Raw genomic sequence first — 25,453 nt, forward strand, 5'->3', positions numbered from 1 at the left:
TGCAAAGGTCAAACAAATATAAGAAATTGCATGTGTCATTAGTAATCAAAGTGGTGAATAGTAAAATAATTATAAAATATAGTTTGATCTTAATTAGAAAAGATCACTGCCAAATTTAAAAAAATATTTAAATGTTGAAATGAGAAAATGAATTGAAATATCATTATAAGTTGTTAATCATTATGTATATTGGCAAATACATAAGTGCAAAGATTATCATCCTAAATTTATTACAAAAATGAAACAACCACCAAAACAGAACTGGAAACCAGGTACAATAAAGTAATATTATCCACTAACTAAAATTATGTATAGATGAATGCTTACTGATGTATAAATATGCTGACAATATAGTAGGTAAAAAGGGCAAATTATAAACAATTTTCTTACATTTATTATTTTTGTGTAATAAAAATACACACTTTTATGCTAGGAAAACGGTAATAAAAGTTATGTAAAGGTATTTTTAATATTTTTGCTCTTATGTATTTTCTCAATTTGAACATAAACTTGTATAATAAAATTTCATATTAATAAAAACACCTGAGAAAAATGTATATTAAAAATGGGCCACACCAAAATATATATATTAAAGTTAATCTATAGTTTTGAACTTTAAGTAAAATGAATTTGCTAATCTTTCAAGACAAAAATTTATAAAGAAACTTCAAAGAAGAGATCTAATTATTTTTAAAAGGCAGAAAATAAAAAAAAGAAGTAAATTTTGGGAATTCACTCATTTATTATCTCAGTAAATATTTATTAGCTTCTATTATACATAAGACATGGAGTGAGACATTGGAGTTATAAAGTCTAAGAAAATCAGTCATATGTTAACCTTCCTTTAGGTAAATTGTATTCAAGTAGGATTGACAAATATTAATCAAATTATTACAAAAAAAAAGAGATAATCTCAACTTGGTTATATGTTATCTAGGATATTTGATGGTGATGAGCAAGAGTAAAACAGGGTGGTTTGACCATACAAGGATTTTTGCAATGGCTTCCTAAGGAGGAGATGAATGAAAACTAATTAGGTGGAGTCAAGGCTGGAGGCTGGACTTGTAGCAAGATGTTGTCAAAGGAGGGTGCATGACTAATTAAGAGGGACAAAAAAAGAGAGCAGTGCAGGAGTGTGGAATCTCCTTATATGGAGACTGGAGAGCAAGGAGAGTATCTGTGAAGGCAGGGCCAGTTTATTCAGGGTTTTTTTAGGTTATATTAAGGGTTTTGGTTCTCATTCTATGAACAATAGGACTTGTCTAAATTGCTTTAAATAAATAAAAGAGGAGGGTGATATGATCAGCTTTTGTTTAGAAAGATGTACATTGTTTGCAGTATAGAAAGTAAATCCAGTGAAACAAGAGCTAAGTAGACTGAATAGGACAAAAAGGTGGCACTAGTAAAGACAGAGAGAAATGGATGGATTTGAGGGAATTTAGGACATAAAATCAATAGGACTTCATGACAGATTGCTTATGGAGTGTGAGGGCGAAAATAGGGTCAAGGATGATTCCTGTTATTCTGACTTGCCAAAATGGATAGCTTCATTCTCAAAAAAAAAGAGAAACATAGGAAGAAAAACATGTTTGGAAAGAAAGATCATGGCTTGCTTTTGGCAATGGGTTTAAGGTATCTCAGATATCTGAATTCAGGTGTCACGTAAGAAGTTGGTATACACGTGAGGAACTCAGAGAGGAGGTTGAGCAATAGAGAAATAACTTGTCTTTGGTAAATAAAAGAGAATGTATTCTGTATCTATAAATGAGATCAGAAAGAGAGAGAGATGAGAGATGAGAGAGACAGAGAGAAAAAGACAGAGAACACAGTGGTATAAGAGGAGAGTGCAAGCATACAGCCAAAAGGAAAACATGATATTCTGGTAGAAGAATGTAAGCTTACAAAGATATAGGAAAGGAGCATGCTGAAATGGAGGAATGATCCCTTGTATAGAAGCCCAGGGAGGAAAACATTTGAAGAAGGAAGAAAAGGCCATGGGTTAAATGCTTTTGAAATATCAAAGTGAAGCGAAGAATTAAAAAAAAACAGCTATCAAATTTAGTGATAATGAAGTCAGTGGCAAGCTTAGCAAGAGCTGTTTTGATGGCTTGATAGGCTCTAATGACACATTGCAGTGGGTTGAAGATGTTAGTGATTGATGGGGAAGAGTAGACTGGGATAAAATCTTCTGGAAAGATTTTCTGTGAAAGGGAAGAATAAAACAGGGCAGTAATAGAGGAGATTTAAGGTTAGGAGAAAATTCTTTTTTTTTTTTTTCCTTTTTGAGTGAAACAAATATGTCTAAAAGCCAGTGGAAATGATACAAATTAGGGTCAAAAAGCTATAAGATATGAGCCAAATCCAGCCTGCTTACCTATTTTTGTGAATAAGGTTTTTTATTGGGACACAGATGGACTCATCCTTTACATATTTTCTATGGCTGTTTTTGTGCTACGGTGACAAAGTAGTTGTAACAGAGACCATATGGCCCACAAAGTCTATAATATTTACTATCTGGTTCTTTAGAGAAATAGTTTGCTGACCCTTGAACCAGATCAAAGAAATAAATTGACTATATGAAAAAGTGAAAGGTAGTTGATAAGGTAAAATTAAATAGAATGTCAGAGAGTATTGGTAGAGGGATTCATTCAGACATAGGAAGTGTTATACCCTGGGAATTAGAACACTGATATAATTCTTTTAATTTGAAGATAATTCCCCACAAATTCTTTTTTAAAAAATCAACAAATCTGAAAATTTTTAGCAGTTATGAGAAAGAATAAATTAACAAAACTGACACACAAAAACTAAGACTAAAGAAATTTTATATCTGTAAGGAATTTACAACCTTAAGGAAAAAAATACATCTAATGATCTAACAATTTTATTCTGTATTATAAGAGTATGGATTCAAGGAGCTCATATGCCTCATTTACAGTTTCTAGCATAGTGGTTCATAGTAATAGAATGAATAAATGTATGACTAGAAAAGATATTTAAGAATAAGTAATTATTACATAAAACAAATCATTATACATGCTAAATTTTCAATGAAATGTGTGTTTTGCTAAGAAACTATAATTTAACAAGTGTCTGACTCAAGGGCAAAAAAAGGCAAACAAATCTGGATACAATTTATAATATTTTCTCAGTATTAAATCCAAAAAAATGTTCTACAAGGGCATTTTGGGTGAATATTTTATACATTTCAAGGAAAAAATAATTTCCATATTATTTTAACCATTTCACAGCTAGAAAAGATAAAGTATGAAATATATCTCAACTGACAAAGAGAGCACAACATGAAGCCCCCTTATAAATTATAAGAGAATTAAAATTTACAAATCAAACAAAAGTAAACTCAATGAGAGCTTATCTGGAAGAGAATACTATGAAAGAAGAACTATCATTATTCTAGAAATGCAAATAACATTCAACATTGGGAAATAAAATATATAATTCATAAAATCAAAAACCAAAGTGTGGGGAAAAATATATGCCTCACAAAATGACAAAAAATTGCTAATAATTCATTTGGTAACATTTTTATGTCTATCCTGATAAATGTATATTTTATAAATAAGACTATATTTAAGATTACTGTAATAAAAAATGAAGTCTTTTATTCACCAGTGTAAAAATATCATTGAGTCCAGTATTAGCAGATACTCATGCAGGTACACAATATATTATTGTTGAATAAGTAAATAAATAGATAAAATTGACAAAAATGCAAGTAGAAATTTCAAAAAAATAACCTATTAAAATTAATGGATGTAATAAAATATAGATAACATATATGCATATCTACTTATACACATGTATTATATGTATTAGAATTTAAAAATAAAGCAAATCAACTCATCTGTATTGGGGACCTAAGAAAAGGATGATATAAATGGAGCTTTATGCCAATATTTTCCATAATATTTCATTTTGACAACTGTAGAGATTTAATTATTTCCAAATTGATTTGTAGATTCACATAATCCTAGTCAAAATACCATGTGTGTGTTCAGGGAAAGAAGAGACAGATGCAAAATTTTATTTCAAATAAAAATAACAAAGAAAAACCAAGACAATTTTTTAAAAAAATAGATGTGGAATTTAGTAGTTAGAGTAAGGACATTTAGTTATAAAACACAAAATATACGGTGAAACTATAATGATATTTGAAAATAGGGTTCTAACATAAGAATACAGAGTATATCTGTAGGCAGAATACAGAAAGCACAAAAATGACCTGGGCATATGAAAATTTTACTTTACTGTTTGGAAAGTAATAGTAAATGTAATCTTTTGGTGGGAAAAAACAAGTTCTCTATTTTACATGATATGCTAAAATATGTTTTAGATATATTAAAGAATTAAATGTAAAAAACCTATAGAGGAAATAATCAAAATATAGCAAACGTTTACTATACAAAGGACAGGAAAGTCCTTTTTAAAATAAAAGCAATATAAGAAAACATAATAAAAACTATTATTGTTGACCTCAAGGACTGCTCAAAATAAGAAATTCAGTAACACAAAATGTGAAACAAAAAAGTTCTACTACCCTAAAGCCAAATATGTAAAAAGTAAACACTAAAAATTAACCTGATAACTTGTTGAAAAAAGAGAGAATAAATAATGTTAGTATATATGTGGAAAAATGGAACTCATATACAATACATGTGACAATATAAAAATATAAAATGGCATATATTTTTGAGAGAGTAATTTGGCAATATGAGTTAAGAAGATTAAATTTTCATTCTTTCTGGACACATACTTTCTCTTCTAGGAATGTGTCTATATGATGACAATTTTTATGTCAGTGAAACAAAGCATCATAAATATCAAAAAAAGGGAAGGTTTAAGTAAAATAGGACACATCTCAAGAATGTACTTTTAAGAAATCATAATTTTAAATGTATTCCTATTCATTAGAAAATGTGAACTTTTAAGTAACAGCATATAAACTTATACATATAGTTTCCAATATCAAGTTAATTTTAGGATACCCACACTCAGACTCACATACTTGTGCATATGATAGAAGTAAATATAACAGAATTGTTAAAGTATTATCTCTGCATAGTATGATCTTCTGACAGTTATTTTATTTTTATAAATAACTTCATGTTTTCAACATTTTCTAGAGAAGTATTCATTTTATAATTAGAAAATAATGGAAAATAAAATTTATTAGGATAATTCACAAAATTATACTTCCTCATATTTTAGAATAATCTGCATCTTTCAAATTGTTTAGTATAAGATTATATGTTAAAATAGTCTATGTGCTTATGTAATTAATCATGTTTCAATAAATTTTCAGTAAAAAATGGAATAAGAAGAGGAATGAATGCTACCTTCTTTCTATGTCAATAATTCTTGTCAATCTTCACATTTGTAGGAGAATCATACAGACATTCTCAAAGAAGACGTTATGCCAAAAATTGAAGGGGCAACAAGTTGGAATATTGATTTAAAATCATCTCTTATTCTCCAGTCATTTGATATTAATAAAAAACTCACCATGAGTGGACAGAGAGCCAAGGGATTATGATTTGCAAGCAGTTAAATATTTACATTTAAATTTTAAGTTCCCTACTCTCTCAAGTTTCAAGGTTGGGATCTAAGCAGAATTTCTCAAAAAGTACAAAAAAAGAAAAAGGAAAAGAATAGAAATTCTGATTAAAGTATTACAGGCCATATCTCAAGAGGGAGAAGGAAGAATGGTTGAGAAAACTTGCTCTTCTCTGTGGTTCAAAAATTATAGTGAGAACAGCTGCTGTCAAATTGGAATCCCTAAATGTAATGAAAAAATGGAATCCCAGGTGGCACAGGCCTAGTGCCAGCACTTAATCACCAAAGGCAAGGTGGGCATGGTGACTATAATGACAACAAAGTCAAAGCAATAATCAGAATGGCCTGACTCACAAAAAAACTATCATGCTGGCTAGCGGACCATGGTGCCCCTAGAAAAGTACACAGTTTATTAAATTCTTACTTGATCTGCGTAAGTGGAAGAGTTCTAAGTCAACAGAAGCCTAAGATGAATCATCAAAAGAGTCACATCCCCACAATCAATTCCCAGACTTGAGTGAATTTACAGATCCAGAACCCAAGGCCAGATTCCCTTGGGAAAGGACCCTGCTACACTGCCCAAAATTATACTGCTACTCTTTCTCTCAGTCTGCCCCAAAGAGAGCCACAGCTATTTACCGGGGTGAATTTGTATTGGGGAACGTGAAGTAATCAAACTTTTGGGGATTACAGGACAGTAACTCTGAAGTGACACTGATTGTTGGAGATCCCAAATAGCACTGTGATCCTCCACTCAGAGTAAGGGCTCATGGAGATCAGGTGATGGAGTTTCAGCTCAGGTACATCTCACAGGGCATCCAGTGAACCTAACCTGTGGCTATTTCCCTAGTTCCACAATACACAACTGGAATAGATATGCACAAAACTGGCAGAATCCCCACATGGGAGTAAGTCTGCCTTTCCAATCACAAGGAAAACAACTTGTCTTCTCTATCAAAGATAACATGATTCTTTTGTCATTTTTGTCTGTATGGGGTTTGTTTAGTTAAGGACCAGTATTGGTGGTGCTCTCTCTATTTCATAGCACACAATGGTATCATAGGAAATATTCCATTGGAAAACTTAAAAAAAAAGTATTTCACTTTAAAAGATACCACAGTATGGGGACAAAAATAAGAATGATGCAATATGTATTTCTGCAAAACTCAAATTATAGTTAACCAATATAAATACTTATACACATTCAAGTATTAAATTATATATATGCATATACATACACATATGTATGCGCTAGAGAAATATCAGTTCTTGAAATCACTTATTAATTTCTTAATTTATAAAGAATATTCTATATATTGTTGAAAATGCCCACTTGTGATGCATGAATACTTGGGGAATTAAAACTGCTTCTACTTGTTAAGAAAACAAACTGAAGTACATCACTTTGATGAGTTTGGGAATTTATAAGTTGTTTCTGTAACCCACTTCTTTTTTAGAGTTAGTACCAGTAAAACAATTATAAATGCTGCTTTTTTTTTTTGAAAGGCGAATAAAATGTTTAGTCAAGGGAGTATTTTACAAATCTTAGGGTATTATTAAATATTACTAGGTTTGGTACCCAAACTAAATTACAGCTCAGACAAGGGACTGAAAGGTCAGGTTTATTATTTACTTTAGTAAAAATGTAACCACAACACTTGTTTCTACATCAGGGAGTATTATAACCATCATTATAACTAATAATAACAATGAAAATAATACAGCCACATTTTATTTTGCATTTTTCAGTAGACAGTAGGGCTTATGGTTAATAGTCTTTATATTTACACTGAAGCTTTTTATGGAGGAGTTTAGAGTGGTTTTCAAATAGTACCTCATTAATCATTTCAACAAGTTACTTGGAAAGTTATTATCCTAGTTCAATAGATGGAAAAATTATATCACAGAAAGGTCAAATATATATTTACTTGTCCAATAGTAGAGAAGTAAAGCGAGTCAGTTTCAAATATGAGACCTCTTTTTCACCCCTTGGTCTAACCACTGGACCAATGCAATATTGGTCCACGTTGTGGTTTGACCATCACCCTAAAGTCCTTCAAGGCTGACCTCTCTTGCTATTACTTTTACAGATCTATAAACACAAAGGAAAATATCAATTTTTCATCTCTGGTGACTATACTAAAAAAGACTCAGACATAATTAATTTATATTTCCATTGTTTCTTTTTTTAAGTCTTAGGAGAAGCAATTGAAAACAGTTGGCATAAAATTGTAAATATCAAAACAATTAATAGTGAAATACATCATGATCAAATTTATGTTGAAACAAACAAGCAATATTTTTAGGGTGTCACTTGAGCATAAATGTGTCTAACAGGAGTCAGTTAAAGGAAAAAGAAATCAACTTTTAATAATTCTCAACACCTCAAGATCTTCAGGAGCAAATGAAAGAACCAATGTTTCCATAAATGTGACTTGAGAAAGGAGGGAAGAATTGAAAAAGTGAGTATAAAATGTATAACCAAAGACTGTTTCTCATTTGGCTTAATAAAATCAGTGTAATTTCAAAGCTTTATCTAATGATATTTGATTTTAAAAGAAGGCAATTAAACAATTGTTATCCTTTAAAGTGAAAATACTCAGTGAATATGAATTAAGTAGTATTACCTTTCCAAAATAAAACATTCTCAGGCATTTTTTCTTTTCCTCTATATCATTTGCTATTCCAAAATTAGTGTCTATATAGTTTTGCCTTAACTGTAAAAATTTTGCCAAAATAGAATCAATTCATAACTCTCTATATTCCTATTTTGAAGTACACATTTTGCTTATTTAGATCCTAAAAATACAGAGAGTTATCTCAAACAGTTCAACTATACATTTATCTTAGCTTACCTGCTTCGAAACATTCAAATATACTGTTAAAAATTAGTGCATTTTTTAGTTTATAAATCAATGAGATTTGAAGATCGCAATCATTGAAATATTAGGAAAACACAAAAATTATAAATTTGTATCAGAAGTTTTGAAGTTATAGTTCTTTTCTTCACCTTACAATTTTCTTTGAAATTTCTTTTAAAACCTGGGATTAAGATGTTTAGTATACCTTACTTTCTTCTAAGAATTTGTGTTTAAAAAAATAAAATTAAAAGGGAAAAGATGACCTTTCTTGCTAGATTAAATGATAAAGAATTTAGTAAACAAACAGATGAAAAACTGAGGTAAAGGAGAGACCACAACCTTCCAAGATATTGTGGTATGGAAATCCCAAAATTCACAAAACACTCATACCAAATTGAGGCAAAGACAGAGAAACAAAAGAATATTTTTGTGTTTAAATTCCTTTTTTAAGTATCTCCCACAAATATTTACTTTTGAGACAATTCTTGTAAACTGGACAAGTTAGTACAGAACCGGGTTTATTCAAAAGTAAAATATATATGACTCTATTGTCTATTCAATATACATTTCAGTATTTTAGAAACATTTATATATGATACATGGATGCTTAATTTTATATGGCTGTTTAGTTACAATAATATTGTAAAGTTAGTTTGACATTTATTTTTAAGGATATCAATATTGTCATATTTATATTCAAAGATATTTAAGGGTGGTATATTTATATACCATTAAAATATTAGAATATTTCATTTCCATGTATAAACAATAATGCTAAATACCATCACCTTATTTAGTCATGTATTGATTATTTATTTAATATCAGTTTGTGTTCAACATTTTTCTTCTAGTCAAACTTCTTCATAATTTTCAGACAAGACTTTTCTGAGTTTTTTATATTCTCACCAGTTTTCTAATGCTTTATTAATGTGTGTCAGCTTTGTGGTCATTTCATTCCCAAAACTTACATTTAGAAATATTGTAATGTATAGATTTAAGATCAAACTTTACAAAACTTATGTAAGTAAACTTCAGGTCTTACTTTTTAAATTTTTTTTTTTTTTCATTTTTTAAAGACAGTGTCTCATTATGTTGCCGAGGCAGGAGTGCAGTGCTTATTCACAGATGCAAACATGGCACATTACAGCCTTGAACTCCTGGTCTCAAGTGATCCACCCGCCTCAGCTTTCTAAGAAGCTGAGACTACAGGTGCACCACCATACCTGGTCTTTTAACGCATTAACTGCCAGGTGAGTTGTATTTAACTCATGCTAGTTTTGAGCCTGGCCCTTGTGAAGCATATGTAACTCACACATCTCTTTACCTTGGGAGCCATGTGAACTATTTTTCAAGTTGCATATAACTAACACACAGAAAACAATAAAAAATAACAAATTTTTCATTAAATTAAAAAGGATTCTTTTTTTTCGAAGTTTTTATATTTCCATAATAAAACATTGCAGCCCCAAGGAAATTTTTTTTTCTAGTGTGGCAGTCGATGTGTTAAAGGACAAATTTCCCATAGCTATATTTGTTTAGATTTTAATTTCTCTTGACAGTGGAAGCATTATTTTAAAACTCTTTAGCAAAAGTTTAAATATATAGCCTTTTCATATTTCTAGCAGTTTCAAGCAGATGTTTATTAAAAAGCCAATTGTTTTTATACCATAAGAGGTACTGTGCTTTTTCTCAACCTTTCTTAACTTAGAGTTTCAATTTCAATGGCTTATGGAGTACATGAGAAAAATAGCCTCATAATTTCTTTTTCTTTTTAAGAATATTGAGATTTTATTAAACTGACTCAATGAATGATGGTTCTTCTGGTACTATAAAAAGCAATTTTAATTTTTAAAACATATTTAACATCACTTCATGCTTTTCACTGATCAAAAGACATAATAATTTTTCAAAACTCTCAATGTCTAGTGATATACAGGTTGCAACCGTTTCACTTTGATTTAGTGAATCATGAAACTCCAGAGACAGGAAAATTCAGATGAGTCACCAAGTCCCCAATGATAATATTACTGAGCATCTTCTAAAGCATAAAACTACCTATAAATGCAATTCCTGAGAAGAACTAGGAATGATTAGATTTTATTGAATATAGAAAAGTCTCAAGAAGAAAAATTCTGGTATTATGTGAAGATTACTGGGATGTGTCAAAAGCTATACATTCCTATAACCACAGACTACTCAGCTTGGGGTCTTAGAGCAACCAATTTTTAAAAACTTGTCCATGAGATGCTAATACCAACTAATTCTAGAAAAGAAAAATTAAACCATTTATTGTCAGCTAAAACCTTTCCTAAATTAGCCATGTCAGGCCTTTTTGGTAGCTGTCACTCTTCACCCTTACCGTTGGCAAATTCTAATGAAAACTCTATTCACAAATAGATTTTAATTCGATCAAATTCAGACAATTGATTTTTTAAAGAGCAGCCACAGTTTTGAATGCTTTCAAAATAACTACTTAGAATTTAACAGGTGCATGTGTGGGAATGCAAACGCATGCATGTTCATGCTCGTTGGGGTGTGTGTGTGTAACATGTTTTCCTTTCAAGCATACAGAAAGCATACCGCTGTTCACCTGAGTTGAGCACCTCAATTTGTAAGAAGCTCTTTCTTTTCTCATTGAGTATAATTAACTCAGTTTTTTTCTCCATATCTCATCTTGCTTTTTTAGTTCTGAGAATGATGATAGAGATTTTACATAGTTTTCTAATCTGAGGATTGCTTTGCATTGGGAAATGTGCTAGTTGAAAACACTCATTTGAGAGACAGGTTACAGAGAAATGAAGTGACTAGCCCAAAGTCACACCAAAAACAGCAATATGTAGTATAGATACAGTTTTGACTATGTTAAATTCTGTATTTTAAAAACATAGTTTTAGACTATGTAGTTGTAAGATACTTATTATTTTTAGAAATGATAAAACATTTACCTTAAGAAGTATTTTCCTGACTCACAAATCCTGGTAATTTAAACTCCCAAGTTTTTTCACTAATATTTCAAATGTTCAAAATGGACATTAATTATGATGGAAAATATTTATGTTGTCTCTCTCTTTCTCTCTGTATATATACACGCACACATATATACACATACATGTACAAATAGGTAAATACGTATAAACTCACATACAAAAACACATACACAGATATTCTATTTGCAAATACAAATGTAATTTCAGTTATAACATTTTTCCATTACATAATATTAGTCAGCTACCTATATAAAGTTTTTTATAGCTTTATATTGGTAAAGTGTTAATTAAACTCAATGATAATGGGTCTGCTTCACTTAGAATCATCTTTAAACATATATTTTGCTTTGTCCATTCAGTACACTGTAAAATGTCAATTGCTAAAGTGTCAAAAGAATTTAATATTCCACCATATTTTAATAGTTAGAACCTGACCTAATACAGTCAATAAATATAAATATAAATTGTTAGAAATGGTCTATACCACTCACTGCACAGCAGTGAAAGAAATAATATAAGTCCAAACTGACAAACAATATGTTTTTTATTTCACTTGATTTTTATGAGAGTAACAAAATATTAAATATTTGGAAAATATTGTCATCTTTGCTAACATTTTTCTAATGGCAGAAGTTAGCATTAAGGGATCATTAAACTTAATATTTTTATTACTTAACTTTTAAAACACTTTGGATGGAGAATCTCTTTAGAGACTACCTTCATTCATTTTAAGTTTTCACCAATTTCATTTTTTTAATGTAAAAGCCAAACTAGAAATTTCCTCTCTTGTCCTATATTCGTATTGGCTACTATATAAAGGTCCTTGCTATTTTTGGTTGATAAATTCTAGAAGAACTAGGTATTCAAAACTGTTCTTTACAATCTTGAAGGAAAAATTTGGTATACAGAATGAAGCAACTTCATAATCCGTGTAATATTTTTAATGAGATAAATTATTCAAAGTTCCATAAGCTATTTTAAATAGTAAATATGTGCAATTTTATTTTTAATGACACTTTACTAGATTATAGGCAAAGCCGTATTCTTTTGGTTTTAAGTTCTCTTTTCTGAGTACATATTGAGGACAGACAAATTAAATGATTCAGTTCAACCAAGCACACTGATCCACTCAAAGTATGATGATTGAGATGCATGTATCTCTCATACTTGTGCCATATATCATATTAATTATTCATAACTATCTACTCTATTTCTCTTTTATAGATATGAGCAATTTTTACTGCCTAAGTTATTAAAATATTATCCCTCAATTTATTAGTATGGTATGTGCACATGGATTTTTCAACATTAAAACTTACAAAATATAGAGCCTAAATTATGTAATTTGAAAATTGCATGCTAAATTTGTATGGTTGCTCACAGATACCATTTTAATGAGAAACTTTAATTTTTAAAAAAATTTCCCCTCAAAAGATACAGACAAAATGAATATTTTAACTACATTTAGGTCATAATAACTCAATATAAAGTTAGATGGAAAGTGGAATTTTTAATTTAATGCAAATTTTCTTCTTCAAGGCACTATCTTAGAAAATTAGCATTTGGTGCTAGTTTTCTAGTTAAATATTATGGCTTTATTGGGTAGAATTTGGTGTTTTGAATTTAAAAAACCTACCTCACAAAAAGGTATTATAAATATATTTGCTAAGCTATCGATATGAGATTTATGAAAACAACATCAAACTAAAATTCAGCATACCTTTACCATTCCTAAAAAATTATAAACTTGGGCAAATCATTGCCCTCTCTTGGCTTCGTTTCATAGATAAGTTTTCTCCAAGGAATATTTCTCAACAGGAGAAATTTTACTCTACGTGACTAAGAAGTAATATGAAATTAAGGTTTTCCCTAATAACAATTTCTAAGAATTTGCTTTTCCTTATTTTTTATATCCATCTACAACTGTAATATACCAAACCTCTGGTCAAAAAGAGGGGTTGTGGCTGCCATGTTTGTTTCTGTGTGTTTTTGTTTGAAAACAAGTTAATATTCATTTAAATGTAGTTTTATTGCACCCCCTCATCCTCTCGAATGGACATAATGGTCATAAATGTATAGCCTGCCACTTTCCACATTTTAGGGCATGGAGAGTTTGATCTACTTTGGTGTGGCTGCCATTGTGACTCAACAGCATATTCTAATATTTAATAAAACTCTTCATCATTTAATGCCTTAATAATACATTCATCCCCAGCAATGCTAGTGCAATTTCATGAATTTAAACTTCACTCTGTATAACACATACAGTATCAGAATGTGTTTTTAAACACACATGTTTTTATGGAATAAAACATTTTAATTTTGTCCTTATTACAGTAATATCTAGAGTTTTTGAAGGAATAATATGTGGAATTTAAGATCCCTGGAAAAGTTTTAGTGCTTCTGTTCTCAAGTCTTAGTTCTTTAAGAATGTTTCTTCTTTCTTGGTGATCCTTAAAAATATAATCAGCATTCTACTCCAAAAGTCCAGAGAAAATGAACAAATGGACCTAGATTTTCCTTTTCTTTTTATGTTACTAGCCTTATAAGAGGATCATAAAATATAAGGAGAATCCAGAATAAAACAGGATAACCTTGTGTTACTAGTATTCAAGCATATTGTATAAATGTGGGCCTGCAATAAAAACATCAAGCCTTGTTAGACTTTTATAGAAAATCTTTTATTCTTTTTTAATTTTTAAGGGCAATTGCTTATACAGTTTTCGGATTTATTATCTGGGATTATTTATCTTATTTTCAATGGTACACAAAAAAAAGAGAAAATGAACTCTGTGAAGAACAATTCAATAGTCCAAATTGTACTGAGTTGGAGATTATTTCAAATTCAGTGCTTTATCTAAAAACATTTTCATTAGCATCTGCATTTAGGACTATGGAAAAATTGGAGTATATATTATCAAAGAGCAAATTATATTTTTCAACTGTTATAACTAGCATTAGAAAGGGCAAAGTCTTTAAATATTCATTAAAACTCTCTTTTGAAAAAGTAATCATCTAAAATCAGATACTGAAACAGCATATTGCCAGAACTTATCCTCTCTTCACTAGTTTATTCCAGCCACAAGGCCTTGGTAGTCACAGTCTTTGCCCATAACGATCAACTTTACCAAGAAAAGAACAATTTGCACCCAGTATTACTTATTGACAAGTTGGAAATGTGTGACGATTTTTCTACTCACTAATACGTTCCTATATGTGATCTTTAAAATTAATCAGAAACTGGGTCCAAACTTATTCTTATGAAAACAAAAATAATATAACCTGAAATGTATGCCTTCATTTGAGGCTGTTACAAAAAGGGAGAATATCCAGAACTCAAACCTGTCTCTTTTTATTTATAAATATTTGCATCACTTAATTTTGAGTAAGTTTAAAAGAATACATGTCATTTCTTTTGGGGATGACAGCAATATTGACAAATAGTCCCTGTTATGACTGTCATTTTGTTATTGCTAAATCATCCACAAGATCGTGACTTGATTTTTGTTACCAGGGACAAAGCCAAAACATGGAATTGAAGTTTCATTCTGATTAAACACAAATAGCCAGCACTTAAAACACCTTTGAAAAGTGATCTATGTCCCAGTAATTAAAAAAGAAAAAGAAGTAGAAAGGAAAGAAGGAAGGAAGGAAGGAGGGAGGGGAGGCAGGAAGGAAAGGAAGAAGCCTTTTTAAGCCTGATACAATTACACAGTAGGCCTCTGACATTCTCTATGCTGGTATAATAACTAAATGGCAAGTAACATGGGTATGAGAATCCCTGTTGCATGCTTTAATTAAAACTAAAAATTTACAACAAAATCAACCCTTGGGAAAATTGCTCTTTGGTTTAAATCTTTGTTACCTCCTGGAATTTTGGTAAACTCACTTTATTTTTAAATTAAGCTGGCCCCTTTTTCTTTACTCCTTTACAAAAGTCAAACACCATGAACCAGACATAAATTTCAGAATGAAAAGAGCTTTGTTTGTATGTATGTTTTTAAGTCCAACCCCTGTATACAAACTGTTAAAAAGCAGATGTTTTAACATAGTGCTTTATTCCAACTTATCCTTGAATGAACTTCCTTCAAGTTTCAACCATTTAAAAAAAAAAGCAGTCAATTTCCTGGTGGTTGTAATTTAATTAAGTAACCTTTCACACTGAGCAAAACCCAAAAGCAAAAGGGTCATTAATCTTTCTAGTGATTAGAGACACCTCTAGAGCTTCAAACATTTACCTCTCCTTCCCCGCAGTAGAAATGCTTTTAGGATGATCATGGTTCATACCTCACATTCCCTGGAGCCAGAGATGGTATATGTGCAGGGCCCAGATCCATTAACCGATATATCCATGGTCTCAGAGTTTGTAGGCTTGTAGTCCACATAATACTCCTGTAAAGGGGAATTCATTTGTCTTTCAGACTCTCTGGCCTTTTTCCGCCGCCTCTTCATAAGAGAGTGTTGCTGGAGTTGTTTCATGCTGGCTGGGTAGCGTTTCCAAGACACATAGATCACCAAGAGGATCATGGCCACCGAGAGAAAGAGAGCCACACTCCCTGCGATAATTTTGTGAAATGAAACATGCTCATACTCTTGCTCTGTGCCAGGAATCTGAAACCCTGGGGAAGGGCTGGGTGTTTCAAGGCTGGGTTGGGTGGCATCAGGCTTGAAGACGGTAGGTTTAGGGATAATCAGAGGCTTCTGGGGAGTTTGGGGCACCAGGTGTGATCTCTCTGTGTTGACCACTGGGACTTCAGAACAGATATTATATGTTTCCACTGCATCACTAACTTTTTCACCCTGGATGTGCTTAGGTCCTGCACATATCATGGTGCTTTCCTTATTTCCTTTGAAATTCTTAAGCCAATAATACAGAGGACAAATGCTCCGACTGCATTCCCACATATTTCCAGACAAGGTGATGGATATTAATGATATCCACGCATTGACAGTTTCCTGTGAGATGTTGGTGAGCTTGTTGGAATCCAAATTTAATTTTTGCAAATTGGGGAGGCATTTAAATGTGCCTGGCTCAATTCCTTGGATGTCATTCCCTGATAAATCCAAGTTGTGCAAGGAACTCCAAGTCCATGTCAAGCCTTGGCTAATGGAGCGAATCCTGTTCCATTGTAAGTATATTGAGCGGAGGTTGAAGAGACGTGGAAAATGAGCAAAGTTGATCTTGGAAAACTGATTGTGCTCCAGGTGGAGCTCCTTTAACTTCAAGAGGCCAGCAAATGCATTTCGGGACAAGCTTCGAAGACGATTGTAACCCAAATCCAGAAAGTCAAGATTCCGACAGTCTTGAAAAACTCTTATCGGCACGGTCTTTAGCGAGTTAGATCTCAAGTGCAAAATGATGAGTTTCCGAAGGCCTTTAAATTGCTCAGATTGCAATGTCTGAAGCTTATTGTAGGAGAGATCCAGATTGCGGAGATTGGGAACTGGGTGAAATGTTTTATTGTGCAGATAAGTAATTTTGTTGGAGCTTAGAATTAATTCTTTCAGTCTACGGATCCCTTGAAATGCATCTTCATCCACTGAGCTAATGTAATTATGGTCAAGATAAAGCCATATAAGCTGGTTAAGGCCGGCAAACTGATTGGATTTGAGCTTCTGAATGCTGTTGAACCTTAATGATAAGCCTTGTGACCCTCCAGAAATGTTCTCAGGGATATCTGCGAAAGCATGAGACTCACAGTACACAATTTTACCATCACATCTGCAGTTCTTTGGGCAAGCTCTCTGAGCCCCCGTGAGCATAACAAGCAGCAGTGTAGGAAGTAGCACCAGCACCACACTCATGCCTTTCAGCTGCGTAATTAAATGGAAACCTACGATATTAAAAAGAAGACAGATGTACATTGTGAACCTATTAAAATAAATCACCCCCAGCTTACCAACATCAGGGGCACTCCATCTACATAGGAACGGGACAGTTGATTTAAGGACAACGTATTTAACGTTTGAACATTATTTTCTTCAGTGTCGCATGTTTGCTGTTTAGCTTTCATTTTTTTCTTCCTTGATCTTCAAATCACCACAGTGCCAGAGAACTAGGAAAAGCCTTTTCAAGTTTCAGGAGTTCCTACGTACCTCATCACTGAAAAGCACAGATGCTTTCTTACCACTGAATGCTGACATTTTCATAACAATAACATTTAGCTAGTCACTGTGTTGAACAATAGGACCAAAAGGACATCTACTTTGTCTTCTGGTAAGGGCAAAAAAGTGACTTCGTAAACCTGCTACTTGTATGTCATTCCTAGCTGAGCAAACAGGCTGTGATTTGGCAAAAGAGCTTCAGTAAGCTGTCAACCCAAGTTTGCCCTGCCTGAAATTGTATACTTATTACATGGGATAGCAACATATGAGCTCTAAAAAATGGCCTTAAGACTAGTATAGGCAGCCAATGAAGCATACTATGAAGACTAATAACAGTGTGAGGTATTCTCAATTTGTTAATAAGTATATATTATTGCATACTGTGGTGCCCTGCCCAGTGGTACAGTAGCTAACACATCTAACTACTCATAACAGAGAATACTCCAAAGTTAAGACTGTCAAATTCTTATTAAATATTTATTTACATGCAAACTAATCTTGTGTAGTATTAATTTGCTGTTATTTTAAATATAGTGGCTTTGGCAAATTTGCGGGATAAACAAGGACAGAAACAGCAGAATACTATCCTCCCCAACACCCAGACCTGCTCAAATTTCTCACTGACTTTTCTCCCCTACCTCCATTAACTTCAGAAAGCCTGCAAAGTTGCAATCTATTGGCACTTATGCTGCATTTCCAAATCATTGCATATTAAGGGACCTCTTTCCTCTGTCAACAGTAGATTTATTATTTCTTAAAGGTGAAAAAAAAAAAACTACCATGTGCTGCAATTTCTTTCTTTCCTTAAATTTTCATATTTTTAACCAAGAGGCAACCAGCCAAACCCCTAATCTAAAAACCCTCCTTCTTCTCAGTTTTTTTTTTCTTTATAATTTAAAACCCGATCTTGCTCTCTGTCCCCTTGCCAGCTACAGACTCATTGAAATACATTCCAGCTCTCCCAGACAGGAGAAAGGAGGGGGGAAAAGCCAGTCACACTTGAAAAAATAAGACTGGCAAATGACTGCTGGAAATTTGGAAGCTGTGTTCAGGATCCAGCTTCAAAGATAAAACAAGCCCTTGTGCAACCTCTGATAAAGTAAGGACCCCACCCCTACACACACGCAGTAAAGTGTTAACAGTAATCCTGACGGCAACCAGAAATACAAGCATGTCTAATATTATCAAGAAATAGAAGCAAACACAATATTTATCTCATGTTCAATTCCCAAGCTGTGAATACGCAGACGGTAGAGACAGTCTTAAAGATATTTCTCCGGAGTCTGTTTAAGTCTGTGTTATGCATTTATGGATTAGAAAAAAACACTGCAAAAAGGAAAATGATCTAAAAATATAATAGCAACTATAGTGAATCAACTGGCAAACTCAAAGCCTGCTGCTTTTTGCCTCTTTCCCGTCTTTTTATCAGCTAATGCAGCGACTGAGGATAGGAAGCCAAGAGGATCAGCTTTGCTAAGAAGGAAACAACAAAAGTTCACTTACCCATCCTTTGTCATCCAAAAACGTTTCCCCCCTCTCTCAGCTTTCTTCTTATTTGGTCTCTCGTCCTGAAACCACCACCACCTTCATGACACAGTGCGGCTGTCATTCACACCATTCTGATCCCGCATGTGAGCTAGTAGCCCCATACAAACTTCCCCGGAGAGGACAGGCAAAAAATATATATGTACATATGTATTTTAAAAAATCAGCACGGGGTGGGATGGGGGGCAGGGAAAAGGAAGCCGTTGGGGGGCTGGGGGGAGAGGGCCTCTAGGCTCTGAGGACCATTGTGTAATTCACCAGAGACCCATCAGCAGTAATTGGCAATCTGTGCAAAAGAGCTACAGCCCATCTCGGAGGTAACCAACTTCTCTGTAAAAAGACAGGAAAAAAAGAAAATCTTCAGAATACCTGACATTCCTTATTGTGCTGGCTTTTGCCATTCCCAGATAAAGCAATTCATCCTCTGGATTTTCAGTTCTTGAAGCAAGTAGGCCTCCTGTGCTGTATAAGACCCCAGTTTAAAAGCTATGCAGGCTAGGTTTATCCATTTAGCTGGTCAGGTTTAAAGTGTTTTGTAGCTGTGCTGAGAGGCAGCCCTTGTCTAATTCAGAAGGCTTTCCAGAGACTGATGATGCTCAGAGCTTGTTGGTGCTAATGCTTGAGTTTGTGATACACTGAGTGCCCTCCGCTGGAGAAAACAGATTGCACATTAAAGACGGGAACAAGTGAGCCTGTCAGTGGTGTGCAGCCTTCCCTTGCTCAGAAAGGGAAATTAAAGGCACAGAATCACTTTTTTTCTCTCTCCAATAATATAAATTATGAAAGGTTTATGCCAAGGAGTTCCTTTTAATGAGAGCAAATATTAAGTAAAATTCTGCTTCTCTAAATGTTACACAATTAATAGTTTCTAAAAGTTGCCTTGACCTAATTTTTTTTCTGCACATGTCACAGGGGATTAATCATCTTTTTTTCAATTCCAGAAATCTTTAAAATTTGAGTTTTATTTATTGTTGCTGTTGGTTTATTTATTTACGGTTTTAAGCTAACTACATAGGGAAGCAATCCTACTCAAGGGAAAAATGTAGTTCGATCATTTTAAAAATAGTTACATTTAAAATGTTTAATCTTTAAACTCTCAGCCTTTGAAAATAAAATGCATTCTGCAATTTTGTGCATTTTATTGAAGAGTCTAGAACATTAGTTTCTAAAAGTTTACATTTTTAGTCTTAAAGCTTCTATCATCTATGCTGTATTACCAAATGCAAAGATAACTAAGAGTAGAATTCCAGCTTGACATTTGTAGTGCAGTCACTTTCCTTAAATTCATCTACATTTAGAATGCAAATTATTTCTTATGCAAATCACTTATTGTAATGTGCAATTCTAGAAAAACAAAAGCACTTCAGTATGACATTATCATGGTATTTCTCTAAAATTTGCAGAATATCCTCAGAATTAGGAGGGGTGAAATGATGCAATACTTGAAATATGTAATTTTTAAAAACCTACACCCTTTTCTTAAATTTGTGATAAATATTGAAAAATATATAGTACATCAGCTCCATTTTGCTCCTCATTTTTGCTAGTTTATCTCATAATCCTCTAGCAGATAACAATTTTTTGAATAATCCAGGAGAATGAACCAATGTTATATAGACAGAGACTGCTAGGTAAGATTGCTAACCTAATTTAGCAGATGTGAGAAGTTCAAATGAATTTTACATAAGCATTTAGAATTGCTTTGGATCATTGCAAATGAATATTTTTCAAAATATTCCTTAGTTTTCAGTTATTTACCCAAATGTTAATAATTAAGAGGGGCTTATCATATTAATAACACATATAATTTGCCTCAGATCTATCAGTAGGCAGTAACAGGCCATTGTCTAATTACCAAGATTTCTCAAGGAACAGAAAGTAATAATACCTATGCCAAATATAGCCCATTCCCATTAACTGATACCTGGATTTCTATTTTAGAAATGTGTGCCTTTAGTTTAAGGATTATTACCTATTAAAACACAAATGCACATCAAAAGAGGTATTATTATTATTGTGGTTGCTGACAGGAAATGTATCAACGTATATAATACACATACAATTTGTTCATAGAAGTGTAGTTTACATAGAAACACAAACCCCACCCAAATATAATGATGAGAATTAGTTAACAGAAAAATTAATATATTCATGAGATAGAACGCATGCTGCCATTAAAATTAAAATAAAGGTTTTTATTTGCTGACAGGAAATTAGACTACCATGTATAAAGTAAGAGGGGCAGGGACAGGGAACTCAGGTACTTGAAGACATTGAAAGAGAGTCTATTTCTGTACATATTTTTATTTGCATAAGAGTAAAAATATTCAGAGAAGATTTTCCTGGAAGATGGATGTTAGATGTATTTGATTTCATCTTTTATGCTGAAATTTCTCTGTGTTTTCTAATGTGTAAATACAATGAATACATCATGTATGGGAACATATATGTGTGTGTGTGTGTGTGTGTGTGTGTGTATAACAAATTTTCTTTTGTTTGAATCAAGATGTAAGAACAGTTTTTGATAGTGGATTAGGAAAATCACAGGCTATTACCTTCATTTATAGTGCAAAAACTGACTAAAATGCAAGTTTTATTTAAAGTACCAAGACCTAACAGATGCTACATTCCAAAGTAGGTAGTAGGTTTTACGCAGAATTTACAAAGGAGGTAGCCAAAAATCAGTTTCAGATCTCTTGAACACACTGTGAAGATATAAAAGGGTGAAGAGAGCTAAGTGACCAAGGATGCTGTATGGAAGATTTTTTTTGGAAAAAGCTGTGCTGGTATTATCTACACACACACACACACACACACACACACACACGAGCACACACACGTACACACAGACACCACACGCTACCCTTCACCCAAGGGTTTGTGATGGGTTTGTCAGCTCCTAGGTTTAACTTTAATGAAAGGGACTTCCTTGAAGAGCTTGATAGGTGTTTCCAACAGTGAGCCCAGCATGACAGGGTGTGATCTAATTCTTGTTGGAATATCCAAAGGAAAAACAATGGGTTTTTCAGGGCGAAGAGTCAGCTTGGGGCCATATTAAATCTTGATGAGACTCCCCCAATAGACAGAGTCCATTTGAGTGTATTGCCAAAGCATCAGATAAACAATAAACAAACAGAAACTGAGTGTGGACAAACACCAGAAAAATGCAGAATAAATTGTCATCTTTGTCCATTATTGTTAATGGATTAAGGATCTATCAATGCATCCATGAAAAAGAGAAATATCTCTCAACACCTCTTAGACTCAGAGATCACAAATCCTTTTCACATTAATACCAGTCGAACAAGAAGTTTCCTGATAAGGTGAGAAGCAGAAGTTAGTAAGTATGGGAGGAGAAAAGCAACGATGAGAGGAGTTGACTATGCTTCCTCTTTTTTCCTAGGGAGTAGATGGCACATCTGCAGCTGGTCTTATTTGGGAACTGGGAGAAAATGCTTACACTTTGTATAAAGTGTGAGGTACCGACTAATATGCTGGAACTAACACTTTCATTTACTGACTTAAGACTGCAAGAACTAAGAAGACAATAGAATGTTTTGTTGCCTCGAGGAACATTCAATGACCTCACCTTGGTAACTTGACATTGACCATGGTAGGGATATTTATAACACAAAAATCAGTAAAGATTAAAAATTAAGGTGTAATTTATTGTTTTATTTTATGTCTAGACTTAAGAAAGTGATGGAGAAAATATTAATAACACAGATTAAACTTAAGGTGTACTTGCCTAAAGCTATTTAATTGTATAATAAATAGCACAAAATTGAGAAATAGTCTTCTGTTTTTTGAAAACTATCTTCTGATTAAGCAAAAACTAATGTCATTGAAAATTTTCAACATGCAAAGTTTCAATATATGTCTATGTTGTTTCACTTTTGTCTTATTCATTAATGTAAAAAATATCAGGCAATAATCATGTTGGAATTGCACTTGGAGAGCCAGTTGTTAAATATTATCAGCACACCACTGTACCTAGGGTCTACATGTTAATATTTATTGCCCTAAATATGACCTAATTTTAACAAATAAATATTAGTGATGGCCTGATTTGAAAAATATATCTCTTTTCTACCCAGACACAACTGAGTATTAAGGGGGAAAAGGCAGCTGAAACACTGCAGGTGACCAATAGAAGGCTTCTTTCTAACTCTGTCACTTCCATACTTATTATTTCTTCTTATAAAACAATTCTACAATATCCAACCATTGGGACATATCTATGTTTCCCATTTAAAGTTATAATAACATTTTGGTAGCAGCATGTGAGATTTTTCTGTTTGGTACACCAACAATCTGTACATAGCATGATACTGCCAAATTGTAGATGCTCAAGATAATGTTTAAAAATGGATAGATGCAGTATTAGTCAATTAATCAAGGAATCTGGCAAGCATCAATCAATCAGTAACTTAAGTAATCAACCAATCACTATTATTAAAATTAATTTTGCCTTCAATATCTTCAATACTTTCTTTCATTTCTAAAATATTATTTGTTTTCCTAAATTAAAATATTAAAAGGCTATGTTAGTTAAGAAATTTAAAGTTGCAAGTGAAAGAAATCTCAACTCAAACTGAATGAAAATAAAATGAAAAATTATTTTAGCTCAGGTAAATAAAAATTCCACAGTCAGATATAGCTTGATCCAGTGATTAAATGTATCACTGATACCCGATTTGCTTTGATTCATTTCTCAGGTCTAACATTCCCATTTTGGTTCTAGCTTTGAGACAGGTCCAATCCTGTGTATATTAAGATTCAAGTACCAATAAACAACCCATTGTATGCACTGGCTCTAGTGGTGCTCTTTTTCCCCCCTTAATAATTTTCTATGTCCAGAGGAATAAGACTCTTTGCATGGGTTACATATAAGTCAGATTCTACCCTTATAGTGGTGTGATGTTTCTAAAGAAAATATGGACTGAAAAATGAAAGGAAAAAATGTGTGCATCCCATCCAAAGGATAAAGCTGTCATAAAAAGTAGCTGTCCTGCCAGGGCACATCTTGTCTAGATGGGGACCTATGTAACTAATTCTTGTAACTAATGGGCCAATGTAACTAATCCTTGTAACCAATGAACTATGAGCAGAGTTGATGTGTATTACTTCTAGGCTAAGGTGGTTAAGAAAGAGTCTTTCTCCCTCTTCTGGCAAGAACCCAGAACTCTAAAGCCCTGTTAAAATACTAAATTTCAGGGGATCATTTATGTTAGCAGTATAAATGGGATAAGGGGTAAGGATGGATGTTTAGAACACAGAAAATATATAAACCATGCAAATAAAAACACAAAATCAAACACACAAAAAATAAAACTAACAACAGCAAAACCAAACAAAATGTAACAAAACACAACAAGCTCCCAGTACCTTTCATTTGCTAATGCTCTACCTTGGCACCAGGTACCTATACTTCCTTTATTCTCAATGTTCAAATTTCATCTTACTCTGATTTACCAAATATTCCTAAACGTCCTAATTTTACTATTCATATGGTAAACGAACATAATTAGTAGGTTGTGCCTGCTCTCCTGCACACACATGCATGCATGCACACACACACACAATGAAACCCACACAATACACGTACATGCTTAAAAATAGTTTACTCCTCAAGACACATTTTAATTATGTACATAATTCAATCTCAACACGTAGAAAAATCTCAAATCATTTTTTTCAAAATGAATACCCTTTTCTCCCTTTTTAATTTATCACAGTTTAGCAGCACCTCATTGCTGATAATAGTGATAATTGGTTATTTAACTTGCTAAAATTTAAAGAAAAATAAAATTTTACTATATGTGCTCAGCTGCATTTGGAAATATTGATATCTATACCTGTAACCTTTAATTCCAATGTGTATATTAATCAGGATACCGTTCATGTTATCAATGCTATCATAGAAAAACTGTATTGAAATATAGACACATAAAAATGGACTCTGTGTCTCATTTTCTTAACCAATGAACTAACTTACAATATGATAAAAATAAATTAATCACCTATGCTAGGATATTAGTGAGAAGATAATGATTATGTGCAACATGTGATTAATATTTCACAATTTCAATTTGGATTGTGGTAGATGGAAATTGAAAATTTAATAAAAATTAAAAATAAATATATGTAATTTACAGATTATAATAGCTGTTGGTAAATAAAAAAAGAGAATGCTATGAAACAATAATGAGATGTAATTTATATAAGAACATTGGAAAGGGTTTTTCAAAAGTATTTTAATTGCTATTCATGTAAACTGCTCTCATACATTCATAGAATGAATACATTACCGAAGTTTGTGCAATCTACAGGATAGCTAGGAGTAAACCGAAAAAAAATGAAGGAGAAAGAATACGGCAC

The 25,453-nt window shown here is 32.6% G+C and overlaps 1 protein-coding gene across 1 annotated transcript in view; it reads right to left on the reverse strand.

Moving 5' to 3' along the window:
* The window catches only part of LRRTM4 (leucine rich repeat transmembrane neuronal 4), a 685,545-nt gene extending 665,836 nt beyond the window's left edge, over window positions 1–19,709 (reverse strand). The window contains exons 1-2 of the mRNA XM_045548887.1: window positions 19,442–19,709; window positions 15,710–17,256 (exon numbers count right to left, since the gene is read on the reverse strand). Coding sequence (XP_045404843.1) covers window positions 15,710–17,256; window positions 19,442–19,448 — 1,554 coding nt within the window. The 5' untranslated portion in view covers window positions 19,449–19,709. The remainder of the gene's footprint in view (window positions 1–15,709; window positions 17,257–19,441) is intronic.
* Window positions 19,710–25,453: the final 5,744 nt, after the last annotated feature.

This window comes from Lemur catta, chromosome 4 (genome assembly GCF_020740605.2).
Source record: "Lemur catta isolate mLemCat1 chromosome 4, mLemCat1.pri, whole genome shotgun sequence".
Taxonomy (NCBI): domain Eukaryota; kingdom Metazoa; phylum Chordata; class Mammalia; order Primates; family Lemuridae; genus Lemur; species Lemur catta.